Below are 12248 nucleotides of genomic sequence, written 5' to 3' on the forward strand. Positions count from 1 at the left end.
GGTATCTAAAACACCAGTTACTTTCAGAATCCTACTAATTTATAAATTCAGCACAAATTATTTTTCAATAAATTAAAAAAAGTACTTTTAAATATGTTTATTTGAAGCAAAATGTTGTCAGTGTTGTTTCCTTACTTGGACACTTTGGTTCACTTACGCTTTTTATGACACCCAAAGAATATGATTGTACAAATATATTCAAAGAAGTGATCAATTTTTTCTGAAAATTAAAATATAGGTAGACACTTCTAAGTATTCAATTTTGCTTTTTTATATTGATCCTATATAGAATGCTTTTGGATAATGTTGTCAGGTGAACTGTTCTTGCTTCTTTTGTTATCTAAGTCATTAGATGCTTCTGTGCACATACTGCTTTTGTTTGTTTGTTTTTTGAGAGAGAGGGGCAATGAGAAAGGAGAGCTGTGCCCAGTGAGATTGTCTTTCCATGTTTCATAGGCTGGTTCTTCAGAGAATCTGAGGCAATATGGGCTTTCACAAATATATAGCCATCCTGTCCTGGTTACTAGAACGAGGTCCTGCCCTCTGGTAGCACCACCACAGTCACCACCAGTTCCTCGCTGGAAACGTTTCCGTCAGAAAAAGAAAAATGCTGTGATACCTGACTCTACAGGTTTGTCTACACAAACCTCTGAAATAAATTTGTAATTACATTTTAATCATTATAAATGTTCTCAAGCACATACTTATCATCTATTAGCATAATTTCAATAGAACTGCGTTATGGCTTACTTTTTCTCTTTTCTCTCTCTCTCTTTTTCTTTTTTTTTTTTTTAATTTCTGTAATACTTTGCTTTAGCTCTATTACTCTATTATTTCTTAAATGCTTTGAGAAATGTCTTAATCTGTTGCTAAAAAGTTGTGCTGTACTGGAGAAAATTCAGAGGGAGTATTATTAGAGTAGTGCAGAAGCTCTGAGGCAGAGCCATGAAAGCTTCTAAACACCTGTTGAATATTTAAAGTATGTGACTAGCCCTTCTGCAATTATTCACAGTTTTAACAGTAAACTTATTCTGGGCCTAGTCTAGACTGCATAATGAAATTAAGTATATAACGTGAGATAGCATGCCTGTAAAGCTTTCATATTCAAGCTAGCAAAATATGCCAACATAGGAAACAGATCATCGAAGGCAAAATATTCTGCCACTGTTCTGAGCTATTTTGGTTAACTTTACATATAGGTTAAACACACCTTTAATATCTTGCAAGCTGAGAGTCAGAGAGTTATGCATTTAATTTGCTCATGATACACCACCTAAAGCCACCCCAGTTGTTCTGTTTTGTTCAAGTGCATGTCATGGTGTTCGGAGATTATTTCCTGAAGTCTTTGTATAATTATTTAGGGGTGAGTAATCCCCTGTGGAAATAATCTGTCAAGTAAGTATTAAATATTTCTTATGAATATATATTTATTTTTTCCAGAGCCTGTGATAAAGAAACCTGAACAATATATCGAGATTGCTAGCCTATTTTTGAACTACAAATTGAACCCTGTCACAATACCAAAAGATGTGTAAGTATGCAGTATAGTTTCAGCAGCAACATCCATTTTTTTAGTCTTTTTCACTGTAAAAACACAATGGCTTATTCTTATTTGGGTCACAGGAAAAAAAAAAGATCAGTTCATGTAGTCTAAAGCACATCAGGATCAAAGCACTCTATTGATGTCACATAATAATTTGGCAATCAGTGAACTGTACGTTTAGGATCAATATCAGCATTACAATAGACAAACCACTTACAAAATGTTAATAAACTCAAAAAAAAAAAAAAAATCTGAAACCTTTCCCGCAACTGGTCCTAAAACTTCTAATAATGCACAGAGACATACACATACTGTTATATGCACCCTCCTGGCATCACAGATTACAAGCGCACCCTCTCCTTTGGGAGTGCAGGGTCCCCTGTGTGCCCACACCTCAGGTTGGGGTTCACCTCTGTGTATGTGCAGCTCCTTTAGAAGTTGGGGTGCTGTAGGCTTTGTATGCTGCTTTCTACAATCTGCTAATCTACATGCTGGTGAGAAAGGCTACTCTTTTGGTCCCTGATGGTCACACCCTGTACGTACAGTCCCCTAGCTGGATACACAAAGCTCAGTGTATCCGATAACCATTGGCAGCAAGCTGTCTGGCCTAGGCACAAGTTGTCACACCAGTGGGGTAGCTACAGGCAGTGACAAACCAGTTTGTCTGTTGCTGTTTCCAGTCCAAGGTTTCTCCTCTCTATTGCACATTTTCATCATCCTTTTGTCTTTTCAAGCTCTCTTCTCATGTTTCAAAAGTTTTCCTGAATATGATCCCCCACCCACCCCCCCTTTTTTTTTAACTTTGGTTGATTCATATCTTTCTCTTTAACAGGAGTTTGGGGCAAGCCCCTTCACAGACAGTTTTGTTTGTTCCCCTTACGTGATCTGTAATAAACACCTTTATTGTCCATCATTGCTTAATGAACTGTGGCAATTTCATCTGATTCATGTCACAGAATATATTGTCATTAACCTTTTTCTACAGTGTTATTTTTTGTGTGTAAAAATTTCATATCTCTTTTCTCCTGCTTTCTTGGAGGTTTCTTTTTAGACACAAATCATTGAAAATTATATTTCTGAATATTAACGAGCATTTAAAAAGCCTGATGAAATGGTGGCTTTTTTTTTTTTTTCATCTGGCCTTGCAACAAATTGTATAGAATAATTTCATAACATTAGCAACTCCCTATGCAAAATTTGGCTGTATTTTTTCTAATTCTATTTTTTTGTTGTAAAGTTCATAATCTGCATGTGCCAAAGATAGCCAGTGTAACACCTGACTGAACAGTTACTTAATGTTAGTCTCTTGCTCATTTCTGGCTCCATTATTACATCATATATATGATTTTCTCTGGAAAATTGTTGACTCAGTCACATCCAATTATCAGAGGGAACTAACGTGGCTGAATCTCTTTTCAGTTTTTACTTCTCCCGTAATTCAGGAAGAATATAGAAGGATCTTCCATCTTGCTAAATTAGAGTATAAAATTCAGCATAAAATTATATGGAGAAAAAAAAAATCTAATCCCCATTTTCTTTTGTTTCTTCATATGAGATATATCAGCCAGGAAGTAGATTAGGTATCTTTAATGAAAGTATGATTATACGTTGAAAAATACCCATCAAAGTCTAATTTATTATTTAATTCAGAGATTTATGTTAACCTCAAAATATTTTGTAATTTTCTGTAATTAGGGGGCCAAAAAAAGTAAAATATTTAATAGGTCACTTCCACTACAAATAGGAAAATTCTTTAACATCTTTAAAATTTTGCCTAAAACTACTGATCTTTTTTTAATTTCTTGTACATAACAAAGAAATCATTTAAGGGCATGTCAGTACTTTTATTGACTTCACATAGTTGGAAAATTAATGCTATTTTTTTTACTATAGTTGTTACAAGCAGCCTGAGAGTGTAGCTAAATCTGTTCATGCTCAACTTTATGTAAATATTCTGTATTAAAGACTGTTTGGAAGTTGTATAATCCCTTGAAAACCAGGGTCTTTAAACAAGGACTCTCAGAGAAGTTTCAGAAGTTTTGATGTATGCATGACTTCTAGTCAATATTCAATATTCAAAGTTAACACTTTCTTGCTGACAGTAAAAAAAAAAAAAAAAAAAATTATTTCCATTAAGGTTATCAGGTCCTTTTTATTTTCTTCTTCTTTTTTTTCCCTTTGACTCACTGCATTATTACTGCATATTACTGTCAGGCTTAAAGTTATGATATGAGCATTCATTAGGCAACTGCTAAAATTATTAGCAGTTAATCTCTCTTTTATAATCTCTCTTTTATTCTGACTGAACTCCTGAAAAAGGACACACTGAATGTATGACATACTAAGTGAACACAAAAAGGTTTATGTTATTTTGATATTTCTTCTCTTGAGCCTGAGTCCAATTTGTATATTGTTTGGAACCTATCTATATTTAACGTGTATGAAACTTGTTTTAAATGCATCTCTAAGTAATCAGAAAAAAATGCATATTTGACAGGTACTACATTTTGATCACAGTGATTGTTTGGGTTGATAATAAGCCAGTAAGATATTTTTGAAAGAACAGCATTTGCACATGAAAAAAATGTCCTTCGATTATTTTGGAATACTCAGGGAAAATCATTGTTTTGCTGATTTGGTTGCTTTTTCCTGATTAAAATATGGTAAATTACTTGTTTTCAAATTGTAGGAGTAGAAACACACAAAAATGCTTAAAGCAATATGCATAAATACATTATTGAAAGAATGAGAGAATAAGAATTAAGACGTTATTTTATTTTTAATTTATTTATTTTTGTGTTAACATACATTACATTACAAACAAGTTTGTATGTTATTTTATATATTTATTTTCATATTCAATAGATTCCTTCGTGGTCAAACTACCCTGTTTTGTCAAGAAAGGTTTATGTAATATTCTAAGTTTCCATGAGAATTGGCTGATTTCATCTTCTGTGATTTAATTAATAGGTAGAAAAGAAGAATATATAGCAAGAATTAACATTTTGTTAAAGTAATATAGCTGCCTAAATAAGGTGAAGGACTTAGATAAACAACTGGGGCTGAAATTGTTTTTAATGTCTTGCTTTTATTCTAATAAAACTTTTGAAGATCTCAAGGGAAAGATAATTGTGACACGTTACTGATAAAGATTTTGATGTTTCATTATATCAGTCCTTAAGAAAAGAGTTAGGTAACACATACTTACATTTTTCTCTTTTTTGTTGTTGTTGTTGCTGCCATAACACAATTACTCACATCTAATTGTCATGTTTGCAGCATTGTTTTGATCTCATTCTGCTAGTTTACTTGACAAGGAAAGAATTGTTTATATTTCTATATTTCATTCTTCTGCCTTCACTGAAGTTAGAGGCAGAGCTTCCATCTACCACGGCAAGAGTTGGCCTTACAAAGGTTTACTTAATTATCACATGTTTTATCTGTCTGGTACATTTGGAGACTGATTTCTGAGGAGAAAAAAAAAAAAAAAAGAAAAAAACTATTCTGACACACACACATATATGTGTGTGTGTGTGTGTATATATATATATATATATATATTTTTTTTTTTTTTTTCCCCTGTCTATGGGCCATAGAAATTTATTCATTTCTGGTATTAACATCTAGTTTTCCTCAGCTGGCTTGGGTTTTATATTTTAAGGTTAGTTAATTAGCCAAGCATAGATATATGTGTGGTGCCAAGCCACTAATGATAAGGAATATATGTGTATGTACTTTTTGTGCTGCTCTGTTGTCAAAATAAAGGAGGTACAAATTATATTGACAGAATTCTGTTTAAATTCTGTTGAAAATAGTAGTTACAAAGACCAAGAGCAAATATATGTATTAAAGTGTCTGAGTTTTCTTTTATTATTTAGCTGCTTCCCACAGTCTACCATCAAAAAAGGATTTAATTTACTGACCGAGCTCTATACTGTCACTGAAAATGCTGGTAATGCTGGTAATGTAAATGACAGTAATGTGGATATGAATCAAAGTGAGAGACACTCAAATGCAGAAGATTATTCTCAGGTAAAAATTTTCTTTATATATATAATTTTTTTTAATTTGACCTAATTTTATATTGCAAAGGATAGTGAAAGGTGAAATAGAAAATGCTTGATTCTTAAATATACATTTTATAACATATAGGTTTTTTGTTTGTTTGTTTGTTTTTAGCTTAGTAAGCTATCTGCCACTTCCCACAATATTTAAGCAAATTCCCTGTTCATTCCACTTTATAGCCACATTGATGTATGGGAAACCTTTACTAATATTTTCCATTTTAAACTTATATTTATGCTTTTATTTTCTGTTGTTGTTTGATTTTTTCTTTATTTAGATTATCAAAGTAATATTGCTAACACTATAAATTCACACAAATGAGGATTTCTCAGTGCTTTCTCAGGTTGCCTCCAAATTTCTTCAAACAGATTCACTAGGGATAGCATACTGAGCACAGTTTGCCAAGCTGGCCAAGGAAATGCCTCCACAAAAGGAAATGGTGATCACTAGAAATTACTAGGTACATGTTGCCACTGTAGTTTTCCATGATAAATAAGGTTAATCTTACCCCAGTTCAGTAAAATGTTACTAGGATGAATTCAGATCTAACCACTGTTTGTTGTTATTGTCGTTTAAAAAAAAAAAAGGATTGTACCTTGTTCTTTATATAAACAACTAAAGTCTGTTTTTAGATATGGGTCTAAAACAACATTACTTGTAGTGTTTAAACCTTATGTTTTGAATGGAGAAAGGAGATTTACAAACAGAGACTTTCTGGAAACTACACTATTTCATGCAAAATATTATGTACAGGAAAATTATTTGCTGCATGGAGAAACAGAGACAGAAACATTCAAGTGATTGAACAAACAGAGTTCCACGGATGTCATTTTACTAGCACAACACCTACAAAAGAATCCAAATTGTCAGTGCCATTCTCTCTTCAATTTCATACTTAGTGCAGCAAACACCACTCATAAGAGCATCTGAGAGCATTTTTCTCTTTGACTTTCTGAAAAATGAGGGAGAAGCCAGCCTAACAAATGCCTTTCTCAAAATCTGAATCCAACTTAATAAACAAATTATATCTGGGGGAAGATGGGGAAGAAGCATGCCCAACTTCTAAATGTTTGCTACAGTTCTCCCCTTCACATTCATTTTCTGTCACAAGTAAAGAATGAGTGCCTCTTCTATAGTTTTTTTCACTTGTTTCTTTTTTTTTTTTTTTTTTTTAACCTTCAATATGATTACAGTATAGAAAATAATTTAAGAGACTCTATAAAATATATTTATCCATAGTGCTGCATAAAGGAAAAACAGCATCAAAGCGCTGATCTTTACAATCTTGTAGTAAAGATGATCCAATATCAAAATTTCTGCAGTACCTTTCTGGGACAAACTGATAAATACATATGGGGATAATATTTGTGGTATTTCGTTGACGTAGGGTTTGTTACAAAATGTGTTTGAAGACCACAGAACTTCTGTTGAGGATAGTGTTAAGTGTCTTCATGGACAAGGGAAGTAATAATTTATTTTGTAAATTTTCAAGTAAAGGGATTTTTTTTTCTGTGTACTTTTTGGATTACCTATATACATGTTTACTCTTCAGAGTACAGTATAATGCCATTTTTATATTTCAGATCTGAAACTCAGTGTTTTAAACTGCTGTATATCTATATTGTGTCTAGAAACTGTATCTCTGTGTGGATATATTTATTTGGTATTTATTATTTAAAAATAAGATAATGTTGCAGTGAAAGAGAAATCTTTGCAGTAGAATATATTTTTGTCTATTTTGCATTTTGTGTGTGTTTTAGAAACAAATAATAGCTTAATTAGTACTTCATAGCCTTTTAGAAGTCTTTTTAATAATTGCAGCTTACAAAAATCATTACAAGAGCAGCAGGGTAAAAAGGTGCTGTAAGTAGTATAATAATTATTGGTTGGATTACTTTTGTCTCTATGGCTGTACAAATACAGATTTAGATAATTGCAAAGTAATAGACATTTATGTACTAGGAACACAGAAGTAGGATGTCACAGAAGTTGGAATGTCACTGACTTTCTCCTCTAGTTCAGGAGTTAAGAGCCATTCTGAGTGTGGAAAGCTGGTATGTCACAGTAGGGCATTCAAACAAGGAGAGTCAAGGGCAACTAAGAAAATACATGAGAGACATTGGTAAATAATAATAATAATAATAATAAAATAAAAAATAGAATGGTTTGAAGAAGAAAAGAGTGTGACAGTCTAAGGGCAATCTGATTCAGACATGAAATGTAAGAAGTCATGAGCAGCTAATTAGCTTATATTTGAACCTTACCTTTGCCTCAGTTTAAATCTCAGCTGAAAAATACTGTGCCTATTAATAGCTGTGGTACGTAGGTAGCACTGCATTTGAACTGACTGCAAAAGAAAATAAAGTTTTTAACTTACAGAGCAATCTTCTTTATTTCACCTATTAAACATTGTAATCAAGAAATTATATGAATACCTTTGGGAAATTCATTATGGAAGAGCTTTCTTTCCATATTCTTAAAACTTGAAACAACAATATACATCTAAATCATTTCTTGTTTGTCTGATTTAAAATCAATTAGTGTTTAAAAAAGCAAAAACTGAAAGAGAAACTTTAATATCCTCTACTCACTTTGTAATTGCTAATTTGTAGAACTTCGTATTGTTATATTAATCATGAATAACTTTGTTTCTATTTTAAGCTGTGTGCTTGATATTCAGGAGAGACCTGCTTTAATAGAGATGTAGATCTGGTAAAACTTTTGGGATGGAGCAGTTTTATGCTTTAATGGAAATCTGATATGTCAGCTGCTGAGCCAGATCCTCAGCAAGTTTAAATTGGCATATTTAATCAATGTCAATGAAGAGGTGCTGGACTGTCCAAAGAAGGACAATGAAACTGGTGAAGGGTCTAGAAAACAGGTATTTTGAGGAGTGGCTGTGGTAACTGGGGTTGTTTAGCCTAGAAGAAAAGAGGCTCAGGAGAGACCTTATCATGCTGCAGGGTTGCCTTAAAGGAGCCTATAGCGAGGTGGGAATCTTTCTCATCTCCCAAGCACCAAGTGATAAGATAAGGAAATAGCCTCAACTTGTGCCAGGGGAGGTTTCCAATAGGAGAAATTCTTTACTGAAAGAGTTGTGCTGCATTGGAACAGGCTGCCCAGGGAAGTGGTTGAGTAACCAACTCTGGTTGCTCAAGAAATGTGTAGATGTAAAACTTAGTATCATGGTTTAGTAATGGACTGTAGTACTAGGTTAAAGGTTGGACTAGATGTTTTTTGTTCTTATTCAACAAGAACATACTTATGTTCTTGTTTTTGTATTTATGTATGCAAGATGCATTGCAATGCATTTGGAAGTATGTTTTTGGTTTGTTCTATTTAGTTGCAAAAATGTATTTGTGAAATAAATACCTGCCAGTTCTAGAAAGTTTTCAGAATTTTAGTTTTTTTTCTTTCATTTTCATTCATTTTATCTACCTTTGGGGATAAAACAAAACAGAACAAAAAACGGCCCTCATACATAATTTGCATAGTATGTATTGCAGTTGTCTACAACAGTAATTTTGGCAAGCTTTTTTGAGAAAAAGGTTATCCTAGAACAGTGTTTTCTTGCAGCTCTCTCATTCAGAATCATACTTAAATATTGTTTATTGAGATGAATTATTTAATACAAGTCATCTGCAAATTCATTAGAAATAAATATTTTTACCTTCTTTTCAAGGAAATGTTGAATGCTAACAAAGCAATAAAAGCCTAGTCCAAATACATTTCACATCAGAATTTGCAATGGCTATTAAATAATTTAATGGACCTACCTGACTGCTATACCCAGAAATCTTAAGAAGAATACTCTGACTTTTTTTTCATGGCTTCCTCCATATAAAGTTCTCTGGCAATGCTACTTACTAGAACAGAACTATTAAAATTGCCACTCTTTTCTAGTAATTTAATCACAGTACACTTGTTCTTTGATGCTTATACTTTATTTTTCAGTGTCATCCCTATGTATACAAGCTCCAAGTTAACTTTTGCTTCACAACTGATGTCAGTCTAGTTAGTTAGCTTGTTCAGTTTGTGCTTTTTTCACGTTACCTGTAAATTTCCCAGACTCATGTCATAACAAGCTTTTTCGTCTCCTCATCATGATCCTTCTTAGCACATAGTTCTTTAAGGTCTATTAAGCTCAGTGAATTGGTGTTGAGTTACAGGATGGCTAGACAGAAAAAGAAAAAAAAATCAAATTTCTTTAAGAATGTTTGGAAGGTAATTTCAGTCTGCAAAAAGTGAAAACTCACAACTTATTTTTTAAGGAAAAATAAAATATACATGGGATGTTATACATCTGAATTAGAAAAGGGACTTGAACACTCAGTTTGGACATCTGTGGTATAGCAAATCTTCCTGACAGGCCCATAAATATCTATTTGCTTATAAAGATTGGGACAGTTCCAATATCAGAGGCTGAAGAAAATAATACTGGATATTAGTAATTCAGTATGTTTAAGCCATTTCTGTACCTCAGTCTGTGCACATCTATCAACTTTGCAGTTGTTCTTACATTTGTACCACTGCCTTCTTTTGAAAGTCATCTCTGTTACCTTCCACAACACAGCTAAAAATAAACTAACACATTTTAAGAAAACAGTAACTCGGGAACAGGCAAAAAACAATGTGTCCAAGTGACTATTTTTAAACCGCTTTAGTGATATAGCTCTCAGGCCAACATCAAACCTAAAAATGTAACACAGGGCAAGATATTAAGAAACGTATATATATTTTTCCTTAAAAATGATGTTTTTGAAGCTTTATTGTTTCATTTGCAATTATATCCAAGTAACTTATTTTTGGAAGAAGATTGTTTCCAGAAAAAATCGTGTGAAAGGTTTTTTTAAATGTCTTTTCTACAATAGAAAAAAGATAGTTGTTTTATAAAAATATCAGATAGCTTTTATAATATTTTTTGTTTTATGCATTTGAGTAAAATAACAACATAGCTAATGTTAGGAGGTTAAACTATACAAATTAATCTTTGAAATGAATAAGACAGATATAAATCTATGAATTACAATTATTTTTACAACTATGTGTGAACAATTATAAAACCTAAAAGACGACTAATTAGATTTTTAAGTTAACTGGCAAATTTGCCTCACATTTTGCATTTAGATTTCCTATTGATATGAACAGTAAGTAACTAAACTCTTCCTGAATCTCTGTGCATCATTTCATATTTCACAGCAGGATCCAAGTCTGTCTTTAAATTCCTTCTTTATCAGATACTATGGCAGAGCACATTTGGCCCTTCAGATAATGTGTGCTCATTAAAAGAGAAAAATGACTTTAGTTTCTCTTTCTATGCCAGTATTTTAGATGCTATAGCTGAGGCACGAGAACTTCCTTAACAATCCTAGTCATCTCAGTACCACTGAGATTTAGGTAGACGGACACATCCCATACCATTACAGAAGCAGGCACCTTATGACTACACTGTGTCTGTACTACAGAAAAGGAAGTTGACCCTGCGACTCCTACTACAGAAAACTTGGCAGTTCTGGGACCATGCAGGTTGAAGACTACCGTGCAGAATAAAAGACAGCTGTATGCACGGGTACTTCTGCAGTCACAGTCTAAAGAGGATATGTAGTCCATGCATAATTAGAGATTTTTAGACCCAAATGTTGAGTTGTGAATGCACTGTGACAGGTGATCACAGCTTGTCTTCTGTTTTGTACAGTTATACATACAGAAATTTGGAAAGAGGAGCTAAAGTACACAGGCCCTTAGATGCAAAATCCTATTGTCTCCTCTTCAGTTCATTTGCTAGAAAAAAAAAAAAAAAAAGCTAGAAATGCATCTAAAAAGGACATGTAAGATGTAATGTTTCAATTACCAAATTCTTCAACAGTTAAAAATTTCAACAATCTATGTATTTTAGTCTTAATTGCTGTTTATGTTAGATCTCTTTTGAGCTTTTACTCATGAACATTCTTTAAAAATATATATCAGATTTAAAGTAAAGATTTAAATTTTAGATTTTGTACTGTGCAATAATAAGCCTTTCAAATTCTCTTAATAAAGAAAATACTGCAGTTACATTGTACATGGTATTATTATTTTGTACTATTTTGGGACAGAGACTCTTAAATCTGTAGTTTATTCACTCAGCTCATTCCTTTAATTAGTTCAGAGAAAATAAAGCACCTAGAATTTTGACAGTGGTGAGATTTCAGAGCTTATTCTGGGACTGTGGAGGTGCTGTAAAATGCTGCAGGAAGAATTTTATTGCAGCTAGGAATTAAAGTTGAAAGCCCTGTCTTTCCTCGAAGGATGCATTCACAGGTTCCTGCATATTGTGTGGGCAAGGAAAGTCTGTAATAAGAGTCAAGGCAGATCTGAAGTTACTGCACAATGACAATGTGCAAAGTTTAGGTATAATTGTGACCTAGGTGGAAAGAAAAGAAACTTGCAAAGTTGTTTGCAGGCTTCAATATTTACAAAGGTAATACTAGTACAGTTAAACCATTAATAGTGTAATGGAATATGGAGTTTCCAAAAGGCTGGCTAACTGGATTTTAAGTTTAGTGCACATAGATATTGTATTCATGTTAATCCAGCTCCTTGAGCTTGAAAATGGGATTTTCAAGAGAAAGAAAAGAAAAAGAAAAACGGCAGGTAACTT

The 12248-nt window shown here is 32.9% G+C and overlaps 1 protein-coding gene across 2 annotated transcripts in view; it reads left to right on the forward strand.

Annotated features, from left to right (window-relative positions):
* Positions 1–12248, forward strand: part of ADGB (androglobin) — a 114180-nt gene that overhangs the window by 36254 nt on the left and 65678 nt on the right. For both annotated transcript variants that reach the window (XM_068677031.1, XM_068677030.1), the window contains 3 exons: positions 457–631; positions 1441–1531; positions 5422–5575. In XM_068677031.1, coding sequence (XP_068533132.1) covers positions 457–631; positions 1441–1531; positions 5422–5575 — 420 coding nt within the window. The remainder of the gene's footprint in view (positions 1–456; positions 632–1440; positions 1532–5421; positions 5576–12248) is intronic.

Source organism: Anas acuta, chromosome 3, assembly GCF_963932015.1.
Source record: "Anas acuta chromosome 3, bAnaAcu1.1, whole genome shotgun sequence".
In the NCBI taxonomy this organism is placed as follows: Eukaryota; Metazoa; Chordata; class Aves; order Anseriformes; family Anatidae; genus Anas; species Anas acuta.